We start from the raw sequence: 27,624 nt of genomic DNA, 5'->3' as shown, positions 1-27,624 counted from the left end.
ACGGGTCAGTTCGGGTTGAATCTCGCTACGAGCCACCTATCACTGTGCTCCTCAGTCAGTTAGGATTCCAATGCCGCCGACCTTGCCTCAAAATTCCATCGGGAGCCTCCGTGGCGACGTCCGACCCGACTTGTGCCAGTCGGGCCTGTCCACCCTTCCAGTCGGGTCTGTTGCTACCATTCGGGTCTGTGCAAGCCAAAACAGCCCAAACCCGACTCGGCAACGGTCCAGCCCGACTCATGAAGGCCCCATCCCGCATCTCGGGACTAGCCCATTATTTCTCTGTTGCAGGTCCGGCCCAGTCCGCCAACTTCGGCCCATCCATCCTTCCGAAGCCCAATCTTCCATTCGGCCCAGTCCATTCCATCGGAGTTCGGCCCAATCCAGCTCAGACCGGCCCGATACTGTTCCGACCGGCCCGGTCAAACTCACCCAGCATATCTTTGACTTTTTTTTTTTTTTATTTACAGAATCACCCCTCAACTTTCCGAACTAGGTAAATTCTCAACTTAGTGGCATGATTAGGGCTCATTTCCTGAATATTATTGTTTGCTTGATGGATATGATGTGCAGTGTATGTTCTTGAGTCGCGTGGGTGATCTGATTTTTCCCGAACTCGATTTTACGAACTTTCTGTTTCGTCACATTTCAGTCCATAGGACGTATTTTATTTTTAAGATCTGCCCCGAATTTCAAAATCATTTTCAATCAAGCCCCGGTCACTTTATCATTTTCAATCAGTCCTTGAATTTTCCAGAATTGTTCTAGCATTCCAAGAAACTTTCCGAGTTATTTCAGTTTAGTCCTCGGGCCTTTTTTTATCTTTCAGATCAGTCCTGATTTTCAATTTCATTTCAAATAAGTCCTAGGGCATTTTCAGTAGTTTTTTTACAAATCAGTCCCCATCTTTTATGATTTGCAAATCAGTCCCCCATCTTTCGGAATTTATAAATCAGTCCCCCATCTTTCGAAATTTACAAATCAGTCCCCCATCTGTTGGAATTTGGATTCCCCACCGATAACGCACATGCCTCGTTTAAATAATTTTGTTTATGTAATTATGTGTATGCAACATGATAATACGTGCTCTTTGCAACATGTACTTTTCTGTTATTTGTTGTATTCATCGCGGTTCAAGCCTGAACTCATAGGAAACGATATCACGGGGTCCAACGCCCATGCACATTGAGAGCGCGCAACCCGAGTGCGGCATCGGGTCTTGCCTCGACTCAACGTCCCAATCTTAGTGATGTCTAAGTGGAAAGGCAACTCGGATAGGATGAATGAGTCGTGGTCAGGACATGACCCGCGAGCTCGACCTGTCCCACGGCTGTCTCAAGAATCAAACGATTCTTCTGTTATCCGTCGGTCCGGTCGGACCCGACCACCGGCTCCATGAGCCCGCGTTGCATTATTTTCGATTTCGGTCTTTTCCAAACCATACGGTGAGCATGAGTGAAATAACGGCCGAACACGAACCAACCGGGATTCAGTCATTGTAATTTATATTTGAGAGAACAATGTAAGGGTTTTACGATGCATATTTAGTCATGTAATAATACCGGTCGGAAAGTGGACGGTCGGAGTGTTCCTTCGAATTTACGGTGTCAAAACGCGTAAGATGAGCGGAACTTAATCATGTGGTAAATAAATAAAAGGACAAGCCTAGCAAGCTAGAGTACCGAAAGGGCGTGTGGGATATAGGCCCACACGTAATAGAACCCCCGAATTCGGAATTTCCGGTTCCGTACAAGACCATTGCCTTAGCATATTAGGTGTACCCCGTACCCCTAGACCCGGGAACTTGCCGGCCCTCGACTCTTGGGTCGTAAAATGGCAAGTGGCGACTCCTTCTCACGTGCGTCCGCCGCGCGTCCCCGGGAAGGTGGACACTCCCAAGCCGCGTTGCATTTAGGCGCGCGCATTGCGTGCCCCGACGAGACGAAATTCGGGTGCGCACAATCGGATGATTCGTTATCCCTAGGCTCGGTCCTTGGAGTTTGTATCGATCTAGGCAAGGGTCGTGGGTGGAATTTAGTTCCCATTCCTTTGTTTAGTTGATACTTAATTCTTTCTAGTATTGAATCCACGATGCCGTTACTCAACTGCATCTACTTGTAGCTCGGATCTGCGAAACAACAGATCTTATAGTCGGGGAAACTTCTCTTACAAAATTTGTGAATCCAAGTTTTATCTTTGCGTCTCTATGAAATGTTCAATATATCTTTACTGCATTGAGAATTGCTGTGCGGACAGATAGAAGAGTGCACTTATAGAATTGTATGGATTAAGCCGACATCAAGAGTCTCTCAAAATTTTGTAGGTCACGGCTTCTCTCGTAAAAAAAATTCGATTATCTCATGTAAAAAGTTGGTTGATCGATATATGTTCGATATCACCACACTAAGTTCAAGTTCAGTTCATGTTTTCCATCATATTACAGATTCGTGAAGGGATCCGACCGTCGCGTCAAATCCCGAAGGAGCCATACGTAGAAGAAAAGCATCCTTCTGCACTGCATCCAAAAATGTCCCGTTGCAGTACTCTTCAGCAGTCATCCCTGTTGTATAAACATAAGTTTTTACTCAATCCTCTTGAAGAAAGTCATTGATTATCCGTGCTTTCGTATCTGTTTCGGTTTTTCGGGTAGATTCAGCCGAACACCCTATCTGACTGGCTTCGCGACTTATGCTGCGATTTCTGCAGTTACCTCAATGAAATGCTGAAACATTGCGACCATAGGAATTCAACAAGACAGAAAAGATTAGGAGCTCGACTTTACACTTAGACAGAAAAAGATCATGAGCTTCCGAGTCAGAAGTGATCTTGACTTGGTTTCGAACTGAGTCATTCAGTCGGGCTCACTCCAAGCTTTTTCTGCACATAAATGCTTTATCATCGCATAACCATCTACCACTGTAGACTCGCAGATATTATACCAATCAGCGTAGTGAAAAATGTAAAATGGTACCAACGAATGGACTTTGCCATGTTATTATTATATTAATAAATGAATCTTTCATTCTGCTTACTGCAGCACTCTGCTCCTCCGCCCGATTTTCGTGCATGAACACTCAATACACACGCATATATAATACACACACACACCCACGGGTTGATGAACCTTTCATCTCAAGAATGCAAATTGCCTGCCAGCAGCATGATAATTAGAATAAAAATCAGAATCACTGCTCTCTATACTTCTAAGAAAGTAATGCCATGGAAATTAAATGACCTCGATACAAGGAAACCAGTTTTTTCTTCATCGGGTGCTATTGATTCGGGTATGGTATTTGTTAACTCATATGCACTAACAATGTTCGGAAAACGATATTATGTCACATGATATGGCTTCACGAACGGCTTCTTCCCGAATGTTTTGGTAAGGAGATTGATCCGAAATGGATTATAATCTGGGTCCGATATCTAAAGGCTAAAAAGTTTATCTAGGCAAGTCCTTTTGAGTTCCATCATTTTCATTTCGAAAAACTCATTCTCGAGTAAGATGAATGTGTAGCTTCTTCTCAAGCAGTAGGACCGGCAACTCAAACAGTCTTCTATCCAACACCACTTACTTCTATAAGACAAGCTCCTAACGGAACAATTACCTATTCTACCTTATTCGCTTATAGCAGGGACAACATAATATCTTCCTAGGGTTAAATTGCCAAAACATCTGTCACTGGGAGAGACCATTGACATGATATATACTTGGGCTGGAAGAGTCAAACAATCAGCAGCAAAAAATGATCTTTTTTTACGTTCTCACTGAAGGTAGCGGAGTTACCTTTGGGCATATCGACAATTAACCCGAATGGGTTCACATTCACATCCAACAGATGAAGTGCAACGATTTTGTGAATCAGCCAAAACATGACTGAACTAGAAGCAACTTAGCAAAAACACAATGTAAGTAGCCAATCCATGTAATTAAATCTTGCGTTTTCACATTTCCAACTTCTCCAAACCATAAAATGAGTCACAGACAGTTCAGACAGGTACTTCAGCAAATCCCATATAAAAACAAAAAAAAGAAAAACCCATAAATAGGGAAATGACAGATATGGAGGATCACAACCTTCTTCTTCCTAAGATTTTAATGGTATGGCGATCCTCTCCTGTGTTCTGTTCTCCCAAGCCCAAATAAAAAGAAGCCCGAAAAAAGTTTTAAAAAAACAAAAACCAGTCTATCTCGACAGCTTAAGAGCTTTTTATGCATCCAACCATCAATTAATCTTAAAGGGCGTAATTGTACGACTGACTACTTGGGGCCAATGTCCTTGAGGGCACAGATCTGCTCCTCTCCCATTGACGACATCACAGTCACAACCAGGTCTTTCCCATCGCCGAATCCATCCTTGATCTGTCATGACAACCACAGAAAGAAGTTCGGACTCATCAGTCTATTAAGATGGATAGAATCTTTGCGATGGATTTGCAGCTGATAGAATGAAATTAAGGGAAATTTTTCTGCTTGAAATGGGAAAGTAAAATGACCTGCGAAAGCAGATTTTCATCGGTTGGAAGCCTCAGGTCATCCTTTGTGTTACCATTCTCCGTCAGCAGACTCACCTAAGATGGGCATAAAGCATACCAAGTGTCATAACTTTGTCAGAGTTCTGAAGTTGGGATCTTATTTGATTCCAATTCAGAACAGAAACAAGAATTATGATACAGTAACAATATTATGATACTTACAAATCCATCCTCAGAGATGTCAATCAACTGGTAGTCGGTACGGGTAACATGGGGAACCTACATCACCAGTAAAGATTCATCAATCCACAAGGATAAACACATCGTAGCGTCAAATTAAATGTACTGGAGAATAAATAAGCCATACATCACAGTTGTGGGAGGATGGGACAATATCCTCAAGCTTCTTGCCATTGAAGATATCAATTGCAACAAAGTGGCACTTAGCGTGACCATGCTTCCCAGTTTTGGATGTAGAAACCTCAACAACCTGCATCAGGCAAAAGGACGGATGAGATCAAGTCACTAGGCATCATCACAAACGAGGCACTGAAATTGTCAGCAGCAAGTATCTGCAGCTTAAACATACGGAGGCACCACCACAACAATTCAACAAGAGAAGCACGACATGAAAACTCCTTTTATCTTTAAGCATCAATAATGGATCTGCGACTCTGCCCATTTGCAATAGAGACAAGAAAGGTATTAAGACGGATAAATATCGTCTTTTGGACACAGACAATGCTCGACAACAATGTTTATTTCAATGACAGGCCAAGATCGGGAATGGCCACACCAACAGAAAGCCCATTCACAGAGACATGGAGCAAAAATGACCACCCCTGTATACAATTCTTGAACAAAACTGTCCAACCCTTTACCGTGCTTCCCTTCCTTGCCCTTTCCCAACAAGCTCCTCAATCTACCCAGTTGCTAGTTCAATAAGTATCAAAGCGATCTTACCTTCTCCGAGATATTTTCGGAGTAGATATCGTTTCCCTCAGCTTATTTAAAAGGAAGAATACTTGAATAAATTCATCCATACTTAGATATATCCAACAGAACTACACATGTAGTAATCGATAGGAAGATCATCAATCCTCCATAGAAACGGTTGCAGAGGCTCATTCAAGACAATAGCCAATAAAAAACTCATACAAACAGCATATTAGCGAATCGATCAACACCAACGCATCCGTGAACAACATCAAGGCGCTCAATCAGATAAAATCTGGCATCCGATCTCGAAGATCATCGGAATTGCACAATTAAACACGCAACAGAGATCGAACAAGCACTAAGGAGAGGTACTATCTGGATCTAACCTTGCAAGGCCTGTTCTTGATGACGATATAGCCGTTCTTACGGATGGTACCGGCCTGCTGGGGGTAGGTCTTGGACGCTCCGGCGTCGGCCTTCGACTCGAAGTGGTGCTCCTCGTCCGACATAGCTTCGAGCTGACCTGCGACCGAGAGGGAGACAGAGGGAGAAAGACAGAGACTTTGGATCTGAAACGAGAGGCAAATTGAGGAAGAAAGTGGGAGTCTAGGGTTTCCTAAAAATTGACCCTCGAACGTGACCACCGTCGGATCACAGATCGGACGGCCGTAAAGTAAGATGCCCTCACTGTGCTGTCTTGACTTTTTTTTTTTATAATTATATTTAATGGCGTTGAAAGGACGCACAGAGGCTCAGAAACCCGCACGTCCGCCGCAGCCTTCCCCCGGTCCAATCCCCCGAGGCCCAGCCACCCCGCTGTACGTGACTATTATACTTACAATCCTGAAGTTCGAAACGTATGGGAACCACTTTGTGTTCAAGACAAGTTGATTTCCCGAGATGAGATTAATCTTAGCTACTAGATATAATGCTTTATCCCGTGTGTTGTACGAATTCCTATCCAATTTTTTTTATCAATCTTATTTTAGTTATTCATATTCTGAAAGACTATTATTTTTATTAAGAACAAATACATTTTTTTTTATGATTGAGTCACTTTCAAACAATAATCATCAATAAAATTAGTAATTCCGCTTGAAAATTAAATTAAGTTTAACTGTTCATAATAATTTTACAACTAATTATCTTATTCAATATGTTTTAATCATACATATAATTCAAATATTAATGAAAGTTTACTACATTATTTAGTTCAAAAAGTAAAATTCAAATTTGCTTTCGCCATTTTCTAAAATACTCTTTATAAAATCCTTATCTTAAATAATATTTTTATTGATATATATATATATATATATATTTTTATAGATTCTAACTTTATAGTGACTTGGGAGTATCTCTTTTTGCATGACCACAACTTCATAAGATTAGTGAATTATGATTTTTTTTTATCGTATGTGTTCGTTATCACATACTTTGTGTCATTTTCCATAATAGTTATTTTGACTTATAGAATACACGATTTGGTTTTCAAGAAAAATAAAAATCTACAATATTTAATTTTTACATATTAAAATAATTTTGAATTATTATATAATTATTTTGTGACTAATGATCCCAATTAGTGCGCGTGGCATATTTGTTCATTTAAGAAAATTCGGCTAATTTTAAACTGTCGATAATTATTTCGTACAAACTTGATGTACACATATTTTAAAAATAAATTGTATCATGACATACTCATTTAGATAGATAATGATATTTATTATTAGGAGCATATTTATTTTTAGAATATTAATAGCATTTATCAGCAACATGTATTGCATATGCAGTTCATTTTACATAGATACATAGACTAACCTATTACTCATACGATGCACAAGTTTTTCATATATTGATTTGATTCTATTAATTTTTGTATTAGAATATTTCCAAAAGACGCTTATTATAATTGAAATGTTTATTTTTTGATAAATTCATGTTCTATAAGTTTCAATAAAAACAATGCATAAATTAAGGTCATAAAATTAATGTATGAAAAAACACATTTATGATAATAAAATTACCTTTAGTAATTTCTCCAATAAATATATAGTATTTTTCATTAAAAACCAAACATATAAATACAATAATAATAGGTAATTTTTTGAAATTTAGACATTCTTGCATAATATTATGATGAAAATTACAGTTGAATAATTATCAAAAAAATTACAGTTGAATATCCTCTCATATGTAAATCTACTAGGAAAATTGTTAATGTGGTAAATTAAATTTTCTATAATAATAATAGAGACAAATAAATAAATTATAACACGTACTAATATCTTCATTATTACACTATTACATAGATGGAAAAACCATATATACAAATATACTCACACTCTCTTAAATTGCTACAATATTTAAGAGCGTAAATTTTTAGTACGAATATTCAAGTTTATCCCATATAGATAATTATCAAAAGAAATTTTATATGAATCATTTTTATGATAGTAAAATTAGAATTGAATAACTTATATATATGGATGCAATTAAATTAATTACTTCTATATAAAAAAAATGAATAATTATCTAGAAAGTTGATTCATGTAAAAATTGAATTATATTACAAAAAACAAGATTATTTTTGATATTGATAGATTCAATGCATAATTTATGTACCAATTCTTGTTTACATTATGCATATAGATTATTGGCCGAACACACGTCCTAATCTCATTAGACAATTTTCTCCTCTATATGTTTCTTTTTCAGGTTGACCCTTTTGGATGATAATTTTCCATTAAGTTCTTTTTCTTATGTCTGTGTTTCTTTGGTGAATTTGAGGATAAAAATGATTATTAAATGTAAATAATGAAATCACAACAACAGACATTCCCGAAGAGGGAGGTTTCCAAGAGAGTTTCACTAACATCTAATTCCACACAAAAAAAAAAAAGAATAATACAATCAACTTGAGGGCCTTCGATAGTCGGGGTTTGATCCTTTTGATTCGGGGAGACACTTTTGAGGTCGGTTCTCAAAAGAAAAAGTTCTCACATTCCTGAACCAAAAATCCCGAGTCGTGAATTAGTATTCCTCGGAAGAGCGGAAAGAATGGAAAAGACAATTCACGAACGATTCCCGCTAAAGTTTTGCTATGAAAGTTTTGTCCACCAATGCAATAAACGTATCATAGGTTTTGAAAGGAAAAAACTTGAAGACAGCAGGGACGAATATTTTCATGCAGTGTCCGGTGTAACAGAGTCCTATGTTTTCTTTTCCTTTCTTCCGGAGAGAATAAAATAGGCACATCTCAACAGTACACAAACAGCTAAGGAATCATAGACCCTCTGAAATCAGTGCAGAGCAGGATATTACCTTCATTTTCTATCTCGAGATATATGGTCGTTTTTCCGTCGACCAGTAGAAGCAGAGCCGAACCAATCTTCATCCATGTTATATACAAATATTTGGGGAGGTTCCACCCTGTCACAAGTTTTGAGGAGAAAAGATAAACCCATATAACCTTTGTGCAGTGAAATGTCGAAACTTTCAATTTCATGATTCCTTGGTATTGTCACTGGTGTTCCTTCTGTTTGTGTCAATCAATTATAACTGCAAAATTGACGCAGAAGGACCTTTGACAAGAAAATCTTGTGGATGGGAGATGCAACTATAGGCCGAGCAAGAGGATAGATGGTCAAATGATGCAGATAAGACATGGGAGTCGATAAAAATTTCAGGGATGATAATAACAAGTAATGAAACATTAATATTTATGGAAACAAAAGTGAAATATGAACTTTTAGAACTAAATAAGATTAATATATAGGAGAATGGCGTGTCAGAAATTTTTCTGCATTGAGAAACTTCTCGGAGTACTAATCTCCTCTGCCTTCACGCAAATCTTAATCAGAACACCAGCCTTGCAGAAACCAGAAGTGTTCAACTTACAGTTCATCAGCTTCTTGGTATGAGTAGCTTGCTGCTATGGCCAAGAGATCTCCGTTTTTGTTATACGACATCGATGCTACGCCATTTGGGAACCTAGGCAGCTGAAAGCAAGAGACTTTAAGAATAAGAAAACATTCATTGAACTCAAATTCCTCACATCCCTGAGTATATGACAAGAGATTACTGAACAGTGCATTGATGAAGGTACCTCAAATAATCTTCTCCTATTCTGAAAATCCCATGCAGCAACATAGCCCTCGTTGTCACCGGTAACAAAAGCACCAAGGACGCTGCATAGACACCAGTAAGTACGAGTTGTGCCGATTAAAATATTAATATTTTGCAAGAAATGACATACCAAGGATTGAATACAATATCGTTCACTGACACTAAATGATGATTTCCATTCTTTGCCCGAGGATGGCACCGAAATGTATATCTGCCAGAAAGACTAATATAAGCCACACCTCAAAAATCCATCAATATAGTCTTACTGAGCCTGGAGACAACGGTTGAGAACAAAAATGATAAAGCATACCACATTCAAACAGTATCAAATTAAGTTCTTGATGCCCAAATGGTGATAAAGCATAATAAGGGCAAGGGTCAGGGAGAGTGGGGAAGTTACACTGACGCAGTATTTTTTGAAGTAGATGATGCAGAAACCTCCACAGCTACCCGCCCATCTACAGATCCAACCGCAAATCCTGCATTTCAACAGGATTGACATGATGCTAAAAGATTTTAAGTTTGAAAAAATACTTTTTTTGGTGAATATATTAGAATAATAAGAAAAGTAAAAGGAAAAGGGGGGAAAAAAAGGATCTTCACAGCTGATGGAACTTCTAGAATTACCACTACATGAAGAAGCCGAGCTTATGCATCTGATTCGAGCATCCACCTTTGACTCTTTTGATTGAAGCGGTCCATCTAAGTTCCGCAAATCATATAAATATGCTGATGATCCCATCGCTAACATTAACTCGAACCCAGCTAGTGAGATGGACTCCACCTCCACTTGTAAACTCTTAGACACAAGAGCTCTTTTCAGTCGCGGGTCCCAAAATATTATCATCTTGTCCAAGCCCGTAGTAATTAATATGGCTACACCAGATGAACAATTAAAGAGAGAATAATATGAAAACGGAAGAAGGTATACTATAGAGTAACTGGTTCATACAGACACAAGAAACCAAACTTTTGCAAGGAAAAAAAGGGGTTCTACTAGTACTCGGAAGAGTTTGGTAGACAATTGGGAAAGAGCTCTACAATATTCTACCAAAGAGATCCAGCTCCCCAGCAGAAGGAAATGTCAAAAGCTAAATTTCATCTACAAAAATGACTGAAGGACTAAACTTGTGCTATTAAATCTACAATCTTTGATTTGCTTTAGAACAGCAAAAACTTTCAAGGACAGTTAAGTTAGCTTCATCTGAATTCAAGGACTAGTTATGTGTGCTGTATCATCTCACCCTTTTTCAGATCGCAATATTCACTTTCGGTCTTTGTACACTATACATCCTTTTAATTGTTAATATCTAATTGCTTTGCAAAGAAACAAGCAAGGCAAACATCAAAGCCAACATTAAGGCAGTGGAAACTTACATGATTCATCCGAATGTTCAACACAGGTTGCAATGTCATCATGATGGCCCATAATTTCCTGAGTTCCTGAATGCATATCATGCCTAAGAACATAATCATCAAGCATTTTTCAGTATCATAATAAAATTAATGACTCAATGGCTACCGTGTGCACCCATGACAAAAGAAGACTTCCTCAACAATATCAAACTAAACGTACAATGATTTTATTTTATTTTATTTGGGTGAACAGGTACAATGTTATTACATATTTTGATAGCGTAGTTCTAAAAAAAAATGTCATGCAAGATAGCAGATTATATAACAACAGCTAGCTACGTGCACTTCCATATGAATATTAATGGTGCAGATAATTCCCATTATCATGCGTGCCATGTGACACCCAAAGAGGAAAGTAGCAGTGAGAAGAAAAAAAAAGGAGAGCCAAAAGTTCCATTTCGAGATCAAAGAAAGTCTATATCATAAGAGAGATTGCTATAGTTTGGATATGGAGTGACATGAGATGGTCGGCAAATAGAAAACCCGAACATGAACAAGCCGATTGAGTGAAGAGTAGGAGCATAAGGTGCTCATCAATTTTAACAGGAAAATTTAACAAACATAAAGGAGACCAAATTGGTGAGACTTGCAAGATGTGAAGTCTGCTTAATTGATATGGACGTGTTTAAGGCGAGCAGGATATGAGTCTGCACTGCAACTTTTAATGCTTTCTATGATACTACATGTAATAAACTAGACCATACAAGACCAAATCTCTCTTAAAGCAAAAACAGCACCTAGTACATTGTGATTGTGCAGCAGGACAACCTCTGAAGCTGACACTAGCGACATGAGCATACCTCTGTTGTCAATTCAGATGGCATGTCTAGAGTCAAACATGAAGAAAGTAAATGTAACGAAAGCAGAAAATTACAGATATAGTTTGCGTTTCATCGACTGAATTGACTAACCTCCTTATGGCACAATCAGAGCCGGCACTAAAAGCAACAGACTCCCCCTGGAAACAGCAATTGAGAAGTGCAGCCTGTGAGGGAGCTTCCAGCCGCAGCGCAGAGCCTTCCACATCATATAGTCGGAGGCACTGCACAAGAATGCTTCCCACTATGAGCCAAAAAGGAAACTTTGAGGGAAATTAGACAAATTGCGTGCGGAAGCTGCACTCACAGAATCCCAGGAGGAGATAAGGAGGTTATTGGTCCGAGGAGCGAACCGAATCCTGGAGACGGCATCGCTGATGGGGCTCCCGAATTCCAGACGAGCGCCTTTCATATGGATGGAAAGAGAGCAGACCTGTCCAGTAAAAGCAGGAAATAGGCGTCAGAAAACATGTTTTAACCTCATTTTCGAACTCAAACATTGTTTAGCAAACAATTTTCCGAAAATATTTCTTACAGGGCAATATCCCCAACACCAAGCAAAGTCAAGTACCAAGACACAAAACAATGCAAAACATCAAGCCAAGTAATATAATGGGATTGTCTTTCTTAGGACTATTCTCAAACACCTTCCATGCAAGGGCAGAACGGCTGGCGATACATCGAATCGGCAACAAGTTTAAGCAGCTGATTGAAGCCGAAAGACTGACGAATATACACTGGCCAAAGTGTTTCAGCCAGTGGAACGAAGCGAGGGGATGTGAAGATTACCTCAGTACGTCGATGAGGGCGACTGATGCGGTCTTGGTCACCGTGGTCGCCGGCCGCCACCGCCGTAGTTGCCGTTGAAATGTGCTTCTGTTTACTCAGCGCTGGCGTTTCCCAATTGTTTTGAATTGGAAAAACGGGTTTCCGGAGGAGTTGCAGAGAACTGGGGGGAAATCGTTTTGCAGGGTGGGTCCCACGTGCGGCCCACTTGTAATTTTTTAGAATTGAGGCGAGTTTAATCCGAATGATCTTATTCAGCAAAAAATAAAAATAAAAATCCGAATGATCTTTTTGCTGAAATAATTTGGATGGGATGATCTTTTCTTAAACTAAAATAAACAAATTACGTTAAAAATTAAGTTCATTATGTCTAAATAATCAACTTATGAATAGATAAATCTCATAATAATATATATACTTATTCATGTGAATCTCTTGTATGGTAAATAGCTTGCCCTTGATTCATCCAAGGAGATTGATGTTGCGTTTGGTTTCAAAATAAAATTTTAAAATTTGTTTTTAATTTTGAAAAAAGAGTGATATAAATGGGATCCACCATTTGACTTTGTATGAGTTATTTTGTTTTATTATGGGTAAAATTATGTTAAAGTTGTAATTTCAAAATTACATTTGCAAACCAAACAAACCATGGAGTATTCGAGGTGCCATGAGCTGGAGTATACATATGTACAAGTATATTGATGTTGTAAGTAAATTCGACTCATATCATAGCAGAAGTCTCAATTAATTAATCACGGTCCATGAAAATCTCTGCCTCCATCACCAAAGTCCAATTGATTTTTACACAATGCATTAATATATAAGGAATTCTTTATGGTAATTCCGATACACTCTTAATTGTTTCATAAAAACACGCTCCTAACTTGAGCATTAGAGGAGACTCTTGGGCACCAGTCCGAGAACCCCTTTTCGCACGTTTCAAGCGGCGGCGGACTGAACATATTTTTATAGCATTACATATGTTCACTTCCCTCGCCAAAATTTCAGGATGGGAACGAGTCTCTCTCCTTTTACTTCCACATTCCATAAACATAAAGCTATCTTATAAATCAAACCCCTCTACCTATGATTTTTCTTCACGGACAATGCTAAGGAAAATCTAAAATTTATTTCTTATTTATCTCCTTTTAGTCTTGCCGTTATATAATTACTTAATTAACTTCCTGGAGCTTGAGACCAATTTATCCATGTTTTCGTTACCTTCATTCTCCTCCATGAATCTCTTTGCCTTCACATAAGCTTCCTCCAAGCATGCCCTGAACCTGACCATGTCCAGCTTCACGTTTTGGGTTTTCAGGTACAGTTTCATGTTGGACCAATCGCCCTTCGTCGCGGCCCTCGGGTTGTTCAGCACCACATCGTCGATGCTGAACTGATCAGCTAGGCTGCTTTCGCTCGGCTGGATCCTGTACTCGATATACTCCAATCCGAGTGTCCTGGCCGGATTCCCGAAGAACATCTCGGATACCCACTCGGTCGCGATCGGCACCACCTGCACCAGCACTGACCCGGGACGGAGGAATATGGAATGCATGAGCCCTGCCCCATGTACGCCCAGCATTGCATGGCTTGCATGGATCAGCCTGAAAGCATCCGCCAGAGACGTTTTATGGCTTGGCTTGAACAGGGTCACATTGAACCCAATTTGTTCTGCTAATGCCATGAGCTCTTTCTGGTTTAGCACTGCTCGGCCTACCTGTCTTGTCCGGCTCAGTAGCACGAGTCTTGGCCGAACCGAGCCGGTGTCTTGGCTATGGTTGGACTGTTGCATGGCCTTATCTTCCCCTTGGCCTAAGTAGGCATCCTTTAAGAAGGAACCGAAGTCCCGCAGTGTTATCGGGCGGGCCAGTCGAGCGGGCTCCACAGTCATTGGCCCGTGCTTGATCAGGCCCACTATGGTCGATGGGAAGCAATGTGTCCTATTAGCACGGTCCATGTCAATCATCGGGAGGCTGCTGATTCGCGAAATCACCTCCTTGTACTTCTGAGGCCACCAGAGGGAGCAGTCTGTGACCACGAGGTGAAAATCATGATTGCCGAAGAACGAATTGACGGTGATGAAGAGGGGGAGGAGGCCGTCGTTGAAGTCGTGAAAGAAGTTCCCGGTATAACCGCCGGCACTAAACACTACGGCCGGACTGGTGTGCATGACTGCACAATTCATGTGGTGTTGGGCTGAGGTGAGAGTTAGCTCTTTGACATGTTTCATAGCCCCTAAATCTGATTTGCGCGTGTAGGGGCGGGTCCTAACCGAAACCGGTGGCCCAAAGTAGCGTGTGGGGTCCACTAGGAAGAGCGTAGAGGAGGTGGGCTCCAGCAAATTTGGGCCGTTGATGGAGCAAAGATCGTACCACAGGTCGGAGCGGTTGCAGGTGATCACGGTGGGCCGCGACCTTGCCCGGGGCCTAATGGCCCAACGTTTCAGCACTGCATTTTGAATTAGAGAGAGCACATAGACAAGCAACGTCAAACATGATATAAAAAAAAAAATAACGGTAAACATGATATGTAAAAGTTCGTGTCTTCGTTAAAATTGAATCTCGTTTTAAACGGTTATGATCAGTTCAACCACCACGTGTCGTTAGGGGTGTAATTGAGCTGAGCCAAGCCCGAACTCAGGGGGCTCGAAGCTCGGCTCAAGAGTGAAAGCCTGGGCTCGAGCTCGAGCTTGGCTCCTGAGGATTTCCAGCAGCTTGTGAAGGCTCATCAATTTTTTCAAGCTCAAGCAGCTCGGGCTCGATGAGCTCGATGGTCTCAAGCTCGACTTGGTAGAGCTCAACAGAATTCTAATTTAATAAAAGTTATGATGAACACAACCAAAGTCTCGATAAGGCTCGTGAGTCGTTCGAGCTGTGCATACCCAAGCTCGAGCTAGGCTCATGAGACTATTCGGCTTGGCTCGAGTTCGATAACACCGAACCGAACTCAAACTTTCACCCAGCCGAACTCGAACACTTTGTGAGTCGTATCATCTCACTTATACCCCTTCGTTTCGTGGACAACCACGAAACATACATACATCCTATTCATTTGCACTAATTTTTGGAGTTCATTTTATCATTTTGGCTTAAGGGGAGAAGCCAGAAGCAGATCGAAAGAAAAACTAAATAATAAATATTGATTCAAACAGTTCTGTGTCTACTCTCCTTAACTCAGATCTCAAGTTTGAGTATTATGAATTAATAAAATTATTGATCAAGAAAAATATTACCCTTTAATGAACCAACCCAACTCGAACTGAATTATTCGGAAAAAATTGGTTTCGGAACCCCGAAAAAGAAATTATTGAAGAGGTGCATGTGGGAGTGAACTTGTATGTATTTAACAATTGTGTCTGACTTTGCTGCGTGTCTTCTTCTGATTGCAAGAAAATAGCCACAGCTTATAATTTGAGCCAAAACATGGAGAAATTTTACATTATCTCTAATGTTATGCTCCTGCTTCTGGGCACTACATGATCATCTGATTATATATAAATTAAATTGATTGACCAATCGGGAAAAAATTAATTGTTGATTTAACATTAGATAAATATTAGATTCCAAATAATATATTTATGCAAATAGATCTATGCATGTGCCTGCCTAATCATTGTTTGTTTTATGATTCCATCAAGATACGAAGGGTTCAGTTTATTTTATCCTATGTGTGACGTGCCAAATTAAGGTTTCAGGATATTAAAATATTTGCACCATATATGTAACACTGAATTTAGAAATTTGGATTCATAAATTTTTTTAGAAATTTGGCATTTGTTGGCACCTCCTGGAATCCATGCATTCCCCATATATATTAATATATTTACTTTGTATCATTAGTCATTCGTATACTGAAATGAGAAATTAAGTCGTTTCGCAAACTCTTGCGACACAATTCAGAGATTTCATATTCGATTATTGTAATGAAATTATCCATACCCTTTATTAATCATTAGCTAGGATTCTATTTTATTATTCTAGGCCTATGGGCCTCCTTATAATCGGAAAAGAAAATTGTCTTTAAAATTTGTGTATATACCTTAATGCAACAAACACATAAATTGTTGGTCGAAATTACATGTAATGAGTTTGTAAGGACTTTTACAGCTTAATTGTACTAATTTATGCCTATCTCTATATTTTATAGGTTACTGAAAATACACACACACATATATATAGTTTCAACCAGGAATCATTTGCACCAAAAATTTAATTATAAAATTCCGCAATCGATGGAATTTCAGAAGAGGGAAAAGACCCCAGACTTTTATTAGTTGGAATGTCGGCCTGCTGCCTTCCATTTGCATATTAGTATATAATATTTCATAATTTTAAATTACAATAGTGAGATTTAAGTCAAAGGATCCATAAACATTTATATATGAACGAAAGGGCCATGCAATACTACTTTAATCATATGAATACTTCATAAGAGAGGTAATTCACAGTTGGATCAGCAAAATTGTGTGGATTCAAGGTTAATTTTAACACCACGAGCGAAGATTTCAGGGAAGAAATTAAACGATTATTACCTATATATACATTTACCGCCGCGTGATAACATGCTTTCCGAAACTGAAGCATATGTACGTCTCATCACCAGCCAAATTTATTTTACATTCGTTAATTATCTTTCCTAAGATATATATATATATATATATATATGTATGTATATATGTATACACACATAATATGGTTCATTTTTCACGAATATGCATTTATATACATTATAATTTCGAAGAGTTCTCAAGACAGTTCTGCGCTAATCGGTTCATAATTATCAGGAAAGTTAATATAAAAGATCAGGGTGAACTACGTACCTTGAATCCGAGTGAAATTTACGGATGAGAGATCATATACATAGAAGATCAAGAGTGCTATGCTCAGCCCTAAAATGGATGCCCCTGTTGTCAAACTTATCTTCTTCATGGCTCTTCCCCCAGTTCACACCGTGTGTCCTTCGACTTGGTTTTATGAAAAAAAATAGGAATTGGATCAGTAATGATGCAAGAACTTCTCTCTTTACCAATCGATCCCTTATGTTCGATCCTGGTTCTCGAATGGCAAACAGGCACTGCATCAAGAACATGTCAACCGTGATTCAGTCTCATACGTGAAAGGTTATTTTGCTTCTGCGATCTGCTTTGATGCAAGAAACATATAGTAAAACATGGATGGAGGAAAGCAGATCATGAACTCGTAATATTGCAACCATAAAAATCATTACTTCATGCCTCTTTTTTTTTAATGATCTCTCTTGTCCAATCATTCGAGAATTATATTTCATTATTGTTCCTGGTCTCCTCAATTCGATATTACCTCAAATATGTTGATTTTCTGGTCACCTTTTCGAAAAAGAGAAATAATGCTGTATCATGTGAGAATTCGAAACTAACCTGTAATAATGTTATTAATCTCAATCTGGTGAAACTAGTGAAAAAAGAAAAAAGAAAAAAAGAGAGAGAAAGAAAAATGAAGTTGTAATACGTACGTTACAGGTTTTGCCTCGGATGTCAAGCAACTTGACGATGAACAATGCCGATCGGCAAGAATGGAATATATCTTCTTATCAATGGCTCAGTCATCTCCTACATTAGCAGCTCTCATGGAGGTCGAGAGAGCAAAGTGGAGACTATGAGAACTTAAATAGGTATAAGTTGGTGCCTTCCTTGCCTTGACACTGTCCCAGGAAGATTCAAGAAAAGAGTTTTTTTTTATAAATAATAATGCGCTGCCAAATGTGATTGATTTATTATTTTATGATCACAAATCCATATGTACATACATATTATATTATAGACATGTATATATACATATATGTTAAGAGTATGTGAGTATTTATATATGTGTGTGTGTGTATACATGCAATGCTATTTATGCATGCCCAAGTTCTGTTTTGTCGGGAAAACGACGAGCCAGAAAGGACGGCCAGAAATCCACATAAATTGGGTCAATTATTTGTCTCTATTGATATGTTATCAAAGTCAAAATCCAAAAATTCCAACTATAAAATATAGTTGGAATGTAATTTATGGGCGTCTCATAAATGTGTCCAGACACGAAAAAAAACACCCAAAAAAAAAAAGAGTCATCGGGGCCAAACTTAGGCAGATGTTGATGGGATTAATTAAAGCATGCATGATGACATATGAGGTAAAACATTTGATGATCAGAAACTCTGTTTAACAAAGTGATTACGTCGAACGTATATTGCAAATGCATTCGAGAGCGAAATGGAAAGTGACCTGTAAATTAAAACTCGACCGGTTTGACGCTTTTATGGCTACTATTATATATGTCATATGTTGGGTACAACTGCTCACCCGCACAATAAGTTCAGTAGCTTTGCATCACATAGCATCAACAAGACATGCAAGCTTGGACCGTGCTAAGGCTGGTTTATTCTTTCCATATACTAATGACTGATATGTTGATTGCGGGGGAAAATTTTATCAAGAAATTGTTACTTGCATGTCTTGCGTTCGACATCTCTTTCAACCCGATCTGAAGAGAATTTGAAATTTGGTGAAACATAACTGAAATATTTGCAAAATTGGAAAAATCGAAGGGAATTGACCCACTTGAGGCCAAGGCCCATTAACAACCCACAACCGAGGAAATACAAAGTGGGCCCAACTCTAATTGTGGTCATGAAGACGAGCTATTTCGAAGAGGATGTTCCATGATGGATGAGTTCGTGGACCCCTAATCATGGTACTAGACAAAAACAAGTGAAGAGGTCTGAAGACTTTCCGAGGCATTAGATCTCCCGATTTAAATTAAAGGGTGTGGACCTTCAAGCTAGCCAATCAAGGGATATGTGTCATTTTTTATCAAGTCCGTAACGGGGTAGCCCAGCAAAGGCATCATTGCTCGGTGGAATACGCATTCATTGCTCTACGGATGGACAATGCTGCGAAGCAAGCTCCTCTGCTCGAAATTGCTCCGCAGAAGGACGGAGTCCATCGTCGCCCAGAGGGAGGCGGTTGCGGGTTTTACCTACCACTGGGGGTCCCTTTGACTGGACCGAGGAGCTGGAACAGGAGAACTCGCTGAAAGAGACGATCCAGCGCTCATCTTGCCACTGAAAATCAGTAGATATAACATAACACGTTGAAAATTCAGAATATAGCTCACGATACATGTACAGCACCATATATACATACATATATATATATATATATATATATTGCTGAGAGCATGCATCAGCAGCACCACACATATATAATTTTAAGTGCAGATGTCTTTCACTTTTATGTATAGCACCAAATACATAGTTTTAAGACGATTCTGGTAAAATGTTGAGACACAGCTACTTTCTCGAAGAAAGCCATTCCCTTTCGCGTGTTGGCTGGAGAGAGGGGGCATGTTCCCGCTTTTGTCACCACCAATTCGCACAAAAGCTTCTCAGCAATAAGGAGCTCTTCCGATCCATTTAAGGAATCCATCGCATTCTGTGTTATTTCAATGTGGTACACGCTACAGATAAGTTAACTCGATACTATTGAAATTCATATTTACGGACCTTATTATAGCGACCGCAATATGTAATTGATGCATTTTGACGATAGATTTTGAATAGTGAAAAATGACGTGCTCTTACATTCCCGACAACATAAAATTTTACCCGGACTGTGTTGTTACTTTCATGCACAATGATCTATTCCTTTTATGCTTTCATTATCATCATCAAGGGCACTTTTAGATAATGCTTTAACAGAAACTGGCTAACGAAATTAAACTCGGGTAAAGGCCACCAACTCGTGGTTAAAATGAATAATAATAGAAGAGAAATTGCCGCATTCGTTAAAGTATTTCCCAGTAGTATTAAAGTAACTTTTTTGTTTTTGTTTTTTGCGTATTATGCCGAAATGGATGAAAGGGACGTAAGAAATTTCATAGACAAGAACCGGTAAATATCAAGCCTCTGAATCATGGTCGGAATTAGAGAGTACTGCTCCATTCAGGGACATACCAAAAATTTGGACCAAGGGGAAGCTCGGTTTTCTGATCAGGAGGTGTATAGAGAGGTAAATTATTAGAGTTATGCTCTGACTATCATTAATTTCATCACAAGGTGAATAATAATTGTTAAATTTTCTTAAAATGTTAAAACTTTTTACGGGACGATTGATCATTCAGTCAAAACGGTTGGCCCCATTTAATCCATTTCACATGACAAACTTCTTCCTTTTGTTTTTTTATTAAGGGAAGAACATCAAATCTATAATACATAACATAAAGTAGAAATTGGCCAATTTATTATACAGTAAATGTATTAGTATAAACAATTAATTTTTTCTATAAAAATCAAATTCAATTTTGTTTGTTGGAAAATGATTCACAACAAAATGAATCTTAGAATTTATATACACCAAATGAATATAAGTTTTTGTTATAGGAGATGATGGTCTAAAATATTTAAAAGAGATTGTTGTATTTAGGTATTTTGCTCTTATTAACATTGCAACAATTTAAGTATATATAATGTATAACTTTCACATCAATCTTGTCAAATGAAGAAATACGTATATATCATAACTTATTTAATATTGTATTTAATGTACACTATAAAGAATTTAAAATATTAATAATTTTTAGTAGCAAATTCGCATGTGTTTATTTATATATTGATTGTAATTTTTTTTTGTAGATATCTCCAAATTTATTAATTTAAACGGTACATAAAAGAGGTTAATTTTAGAAAAATGTATTAGGCATATCTAGTTAGTAATTTATTTATTTTATTACTTATCTAAAAATTAAATTAAATAGAATAATTTATATGTTAATTGGTTCAATTATCAACATGTCTGATTTCTAACTGAAAATATTATGTGTTTGTTAGAAAATCACTCACTAAAAGATTATTTTATGTTAAATTTATGACCTTAATTTATGAGTAAAATTTTTAATTTTATTAGACCTATTGAAATACGAATTTATCAAATAAGAAACGCTTCAATTATGGAATTTGTCTTCTAAAAGAATTTTAGTAAAACTTTGAATAAAACACATATATGAAAAATCCACACATCGCATATGCAATAGACAGGCTAGTTATTCTAGAATAACAGTAAGGAAAAAAAAATGACAACTTCTATTAATAAGAATTAAAATTAAAACTTCTCGATTTCAACCTATGTCACTATATTAATTCATCCAATTATCAATTACAACAGATTTTTTTTTTCCCGGGTAGACAATCGGCGCTTTAGTCCTACGTAGAAAAAACAAAGTTTTTGGGAAACTTTTTAACAGTTACATTTAAATGCGAAAAATGGATCCAAGGGGGGAATATTGTCTGAGAGATGCCAGTGGCTATCTCGATATTTTGGGAAAGATGGAGGGTGAAGTCAGTGAAGAGGAGCTACTGGGCTTCTGAAGCCCGAGATTCGTGGACGGAGATCGACATGGGGATCTGAGAGATTCCCTCTCTCTCAGCCGCATGATCTTGGATTTGCATGTACGGACAGTCTTAGGTGGCGTTTGATTTTAAAATGATATTATATTACACTACATGCCGCTTCATTTTCCCTTAATTCATGCTTTTTTAATTTTCTCCAATTTAAAAGAAATTTGCACTTACACTTTTTTTTCAAATCATTATTATAATTATATTTTTAATTATAAATTATCATCTACTATTACATCAACATATATATATTTTTTATTTTTTATTAATAATAATTTCTCACATATATTTATTTCTAACCATTATTATAACTAATTTTTTAATAATAAACTCCCCATATATTATATACATGGAATATACACTTTTATCCCTTATTAGGCTAGAACGGGATGGAGTAAAATTTCAACTATGAAATCAAATGAATCATTACTCAGTTTATTATACGATGTAGTTGTAATTTTTTGATACTAAAATGCATTGCAATGAACATTTTTGGACATACCATTTTCCTAGAAGGTTAATTGGGCCGAACCTCTAGCTATTTTTAATTAAATTTCTATACTTGTAGATGCATGGCGTGTATATATCTCATTTTGACCATGCTTTCCATGTGTACCTTGGCCATGATATATCATTAACTTCGGCCATCATCTTATATAGGAAGAACAAATATAATATTGAATTGATTAACCAAAACTGACTTTCAAAAATATTGATTTGTTGCCCTTTGCCTCTATCTAATAAACACGTCGACGTTGACCATTACTACAGGCTTTGTCACTTGATGCAATGCAACCCATCAAAAACACGAAAACGACCTGACAAATTAATTAGTGAATGTCCTTATTGAATATTGGCGTGCTTGTAGATTTTGCGGGGATCCCAATCTTTCTAAATATATTTATCGAATTAATGTACTCTTCAAAAAGCGTATTCTATTGTTTTTGCATATACAGTGGATAATTCTTTTAGGTAGATGCATTGTAGATAACATAAAATTTGTCATTAATTATTATTCATAATTTTAAGGGTTACTTTTCCAAAAAAAGGAAAACAATTATAATTTCGAAAAGAGTTTCTCACTTTTAGTGATACTTACATTTCCTTGGCAAAAGACTGGAAAACCATTTGATTCTTTTAATGAATATTCCCAGGTAAGTTATATGTAATCCGCTATATTAAATCAACTTTATGTTTTGTGGATCTCACTACATAAAAAGAAAAGATCTTTAGTAACTATAAATATTTTTTTTATTGACGGCTCTATTTATTGGAAAAACGTACTTTTAGTTTTATAGGTATGGTTTATGAATACTATCTGGTCCCAATCGAGTGAATGCTTTCACAATGAAGTACGATTGTGTGACTATTCTATCTAAATAACTTTCCAATAAATTCTGGCTGACATCAATCTCGCAACAACGCTTTGTTGAACTCGAATATAAATATAAATATATATATATATATATCAAATAGGCTAAATTATGATAAAAAAAAGTATGCTTAAAAGTAATAAAATTCACGGATAAAGAAATAGAAAATTCATATATAAATCTCACAAAAAGAAAAGGAAGAAAGAAAGAAAGGGGCTAGAAGGCAACTCTGGCAATTTAAGGGGATCTGGGGCCTTTACTTGAGGGAAGCTTTGTTTGTTTGTTAAATCATACTTTACTTAACTTTACTTTACTTTACTTTTATCTCAATTCAATAACACAATCATTATTTTTTTTATCATTTTCTTCAATTTATAATTAATTATCTCATATAATTTTCTTAATAATTATTACGATTAATTTTTTAATATTAAAAGTTTTCAACTATTTATTACTTTTTTCTCAATTAACAATATAATCATTATTTTTTTATCTTCTCTTTCAATTTAATAATAAATTCTCTCACGCGCTTTTTCGTAACCATAATTATAACTAATTTTTAATAATAAATTCACCCAACCATTTCTGTCTTCATCTCATGGAGTTAAGTATAACCATACTCTACTCTTTTACCAAACGTTATCATAATAACTTAAGAGGAGATCTACATGATCGATCAATTCTTTAAAAGAACAAGAGAAGTTTTTTTTTCTGATAAGAGAGACTCGTGAATTTAATATAATAAAATAAAATTTTTAAATAATTAATAGAGAAGTAAATATAATTTTATCACGAAAATTAAAATAAAATCTTTTACTTGATATGCAATGATGTGTATCCCTACTCTACTGCATTACCTCCTACTGCTACTAGTAAGGAACAAGAGAAGCTACCGAGAAGATTTGATCACTCCCCAGTCAGATCTCCGTGTTTTGTCATGTGGGGGGGCACAAAAGAGGCAACTGTTGCTCTGCTTTATATGCGGTGACAGCTACCAGAGAGAAGGCAATAATTGTCACATCTACAATATCATCATTACCATATTAGAGCCACGTACATTAATCAATTTTAAATTTTATATAAACTAGAGTTTACAGTCACATCGTAAAAATTAATCGAGGTCATATTAAATTTTTTTAAGGAAAAAAGTTATATTTAAATTGAAAAAACAATGGGAATGGATAATAAGGGAAGAAATGGAAGGAGAAACAAGAAAAGGAGAGAAAAGAAGAGTAAAGGGGGAGCGAAGTGAGACATAGTAAAAAAAAAAAAAAAAAATTGCGAAGAGTGATGTGCATAATTATTTTTACTATTTTGTCCCGACTTTTTATGCATTATTTTTGTTTTTTTTATTATAGTTAAGGTTCTTAAGGGCATAGTAAAATCATAATAAAAATAACTATTAGGGGACATCAAATTTTCCCTTTATATGGTAGTATAGATACTAACATTTTGCTCGTGTAATTTGCAAATTATTGGTCTATTTTAATTAAATATGTAATTTTAGGGTATTTTCCAATCTTCGAAAATCATAATTGAGATATTTTTATTTAAATAATCAATATTTTAATATTTCTATTATTAAATTGAGAACCATTAACAGTAATTTAATATCATAACACTAACAAATACGTAACATATGTGCCTATTACATATGCACATATATGTAAAAATAACTATGCATCCGCGTGTTAAGCAAAAAATGAAATGAATTCACCTACAAAAATTGTCAACATTAAATATTATTAAGAAAAATAGATTTAGAATACACTAATTATATTTTTATTGAGAATTAGTATTTATAAATACCATATAAATGTGAAAAATCTAAGCCATGGAACACGGACTCTTTTTTTTTTCTTTTTTTTTCTATTTTAGTTTATCAATATTCGATGTTGTGGGTCCTTTCATTTTTAGTACAAATAAATATAAATAAAAATTCCTGGCATGGACCCTTTCGTGGACCAAAACATGCATTTTCATGAATCGTCCGCATTTAAAGGCCCAAAGTGGACTATAAAATCCTGCCTCTGAGCATCTTTCCATGGAATTTGCCACTTTACTTTCATATCTTTGTCTCCCAATTTCCATATTTTTCATGTACTTAATTGGTTCAAAATCAAGAGTCTTTCTCCGTGAGATCGTTGCGATTTTTACATCTTAATCAAACATTGAAAATTCGGCGTGATCCAGAAACATACGTTGAAAATTCGGCTCTTTTCAGGGGAAAAGATTTGAAAAGAAATATAAAAAAGGTCAGAAAAAATAATTTTATCTTTTACTTTATGTGTTTATGACTTTTTTTGCCTGAAGAACGACAAAAAAAATCATCTCATGACCGACATTAAAAAAAAATGTTCTCTATATATCCGAATTATAATTGAGGAATGCATCTATTGTTCTCTTTTATATAAATCCCATACCCCCACAACTAGGCTCGGTCCATCTATGCTTGATCCTGTTGATGTAACATCAAACAACATTAATCAACATTAATTATCCGATCTAACCATTATTGAATCCATTCTTTCGGGCAAATATATTCCGTCGAGACACGATCCATACGAAAACAGAATTGTACATGCAACATAGTGCAAAAAGAGGAAACCTGGGCTGAAAATCGAAACATAAAATCATGATTAAAGAAAGAAATTAATTATAATCGTTCATCTATTTAAAATTTTAAGTCAATACTCAATCAAAGCAGGGTGAGGGGGTGGGGGCCCAACGACGTCGTAGTTAACTAAATCTTTCCGCTGGTCGGGACTTCGGAAAGCTCCGCACATTTTTCCATGATTGTGGCAATACAATATGCAAGCAAGTCTCATGGGACCAACACAAGTCTCCCCCACTAACATTGCATTAGCCATAAAACAACAAATATCTCTCAGATTCACCCAATTTACATTCCCTTTTTCTCAAAAAAAAAAGAAGAAAAAATCGAAATAACATGAGAATTTGTTATTATTTGTAGATCGCGATTCTTATGCGTGGATTTTAACCGTAATTTAGGAGTTTCAAATCAATTATGGAAGCACCTCGTGATCATTATCAAGTCGGCTTTTGAGTATTATGAATTAGTTTTGAGCAACATATTGAGAATATTTTAAAAATCTTATCGGAAAAAGGGGGGGGTATTTAAAAACTTTTTGTTGGGGTAAACCAAGTTAAATTGACTGGGAACTAATTCGATTCGCTGGAATGAGGGCGATGCTAACTAATGAGGCTGGCGTGACTCATTATTTCATTCTTTCGCTAGTCTAATCTGATTTTCTAACTTGGCCACAAAAAAAAAGAAGAAGAAGAAGTGATTTTCTAATAAAAATTAATAATCAAGTATAATTTAGAAATGAAATCGGAGAATATATTTAATTAAGAAAAGTTGCATGCGCTGGCAAGTCTGTCGTTGTCTTTTGTGCAGGTCCTTTCTGCTTTGCTTGCCCTCACTTAATTACTTAAAAAAAAATTAACGAAAAGACATAAATAAATTAATTTATAGTATGGATGAGTTCGTATGTGACGTACGGTATGTCCACGGGATCATGGCTATTAATCCTCAACAATTATGAAGGAACAGATTAAATACGAACAGGGCTAAAGTTCGTTTAAACCCAACCAAAGCTAAGCTCTCCTTCGTTTTCAGGCGCCGAGACCTCGGAATTCTGATAAGTCATAGCTTGCTTATGTCGGATAAACTGTTATTATCAAGGCTGGCTGAGATGGTACTCTGGTCCTTCGCACGGCATGTAGTCTACCCCGAGCTTCGTAGCCGGCCCCTATGGCAAACCATCGACGGAATTGGAGAGTATACCATTTATCCGAACCACCTAATTAAGGCATGGGAACTGAATATCAATTGGACCATCTTCCTAATTCCACATTTTCTATCATACTGTCTATGTTCAGCGATCGATTCAACTTGATTTAGACATAAATGGTTTTGGAATAAGAATAACGTTCTTTGTTTTAGTTAATGATTGAATATGGCGTGCATGTGACTTTGTGAGAGAGATATGTAATTGGCGTCACCTATAATTGGTGGGATTCATTTATATTTCGGCTACCCACTTTGGTAAAGGTTCCAAGTTAAAAATAAATGACCTCCCATAGTTCATGTGTCCCTCTCCCATGTACATATGAACAATTGTTATTTGTTCGACCCATTTAGGGACTGATCTACGATTTGGATCCCGAGCAGTTAGATCCTCGTAAGAGATGAACACGAAGTTAATATCTAATTTCTAAACGATACAGGGCAAAAATCACTAGTTTTTGCC

At 36.7% G+C, this 27,624-nt stretch overlaps 2 protein-coding genes across 3 annotated transcripts; both read right to left on the bottom strand.

The window, feature by feature from the left end:
* Nucleotides 1-3,910: 3,910 nt before the first annotated feature.
* On the bottom strand, nucleotides 3,911-12,697 carry LOC116190386 (mitotic checkpoint protein BUB3.3-like). Its single transcript, XM_031520069.1, has 15 exons — nucleotides 12,564-12,697; nucleotides 12,082-12,207; nucleotides 11,868-11,998; nucleotides 10,918-11,000; nucleotides 10,168-10,416; nucleotides 9,947-10,019; nucleotides 9,671-9,751; nucleotides 9,521-9,602; nucleotides 9,313-9,413; nucleotides 8,741-8,844; nucleotides 5,802-6,166; nucleotides 4,844-4,966; nucleotides 4,699-4,755; nucleotides 4,498-4,572; nucleotides 3,911-4,363 (listed from the first exon to the last, which is right to left on the bottom strand). The coding sequence occupies exons 2-15, from the start codon at nucleotides 12,184-12,186 to the stop codon at nucleotides 4,262-4,264; spliced, it is 1,731 nt and encodes a 576-aa protein (XP_031375929.1). The 5' UTR covers nucleotides 12,187-12,207; nucleotides 12,564-12,697; the 3' UTR covers nucleotides 3,911-4,261.
* An 852-nt stretch (nucleotides 12,698-13,549) lies between these two features.
* Nucleotides 13,550-18,133, bottom strand: LOC116190387 (alpha-1,3-arabinosyltransferase XAT3-like). 2 transcript variants are annotated; one of them, XM_031520070.1, is made up of 3 exons: nucleotides 18,051-18,133; nucleotides 17,380-17,633; nucleotides 13,550-15,008 (listed from the first exon to the last, which is right to left on the bottom strand). In XM_031520070.1, exons 2-3 carry the CDS (start codon nucleotides 17,486-17,488, stop codon nucleotides 13,729-13,731), a joined length of 1,389 nt encoding a protein of 462 aa, XP_031375930.1. In that variant the 5' UTR covers nucleotides 17,489-17,633; nucleotides 18,051-18,133; the 3' UTR covers nucleotides 13,550-13,728. The 2 variants fall into 2 exon arrangements, with proteins under 2 accessions (XP_031375930.1, XP_031375931.1); XM_031520071.1 differs by lacking the exon at nucleotides 18,051-18,133 and having other exon boundaries at nucleotides 17,380-17,762.
* Nucleotides 18,134-27,624: the final 9,491 nt, after the last annotated feature.

The sequence above is a fragment of the Punica granatum genome, unplaced genomic scaffold, assembly GCF_007655135.1.
Source record: "Punica granatum isolate Tunisia-2019 unplaced genomic scaffold, ASM765513v2 Contig00430, whole genome shotgun sequence".
In the NCBI taxonomy this organism is placed as follows: domain Eukaryota; kingdom Viridiplantae; phylum Streptophyta; class Magnoliopsida; order Myrtales; family Lythraceae; genus Punica; species Punica granatum.
This window is presented reverse-complemented; position numbering and strand designations above follow the sequence as displayed.

Excerpts from the sequence above, each read along its gene's own strand:
- LOC116190386 (XM_031520069.1), bottom strand. The coding sequence starts at position 12,186 with ATGAAAGGCGCTCGTCTGGAATTCGGGAGCCCCATCAGCGATGCCGTC. Across the intron at positions 11,001-11,867 it reads TCTGATTGTGCCATAAGGAG|GCATGATATGCATTCAGGAA; the intron begins GTTAGTCAATTC and ends TTATGTTCTTAG. Across the intron at positions 4,573-4,698 it reads ACATCTCTGAGGATGGATTT|GTGAGTCTGCTGACGGAGAA; the intron begins GTAAGTATCATA and ends TGCCCATCTTAG.
- LOC116190387 (XM_031520070.1), bottom strand. The coding sequence starts at position 17,488 with ATGAAGAAGATAAGTTTGACAACAGGGGCATCCATTTTAGGGCTGAGC. Across the intron at positions 15,009-17,379 it reads AAATTTCACTCGGATTCAAG|TGCTGAAACGTTGGGCCATT; the intron begins GTACGTAGTTCA and ends TTCAAAATGCAG.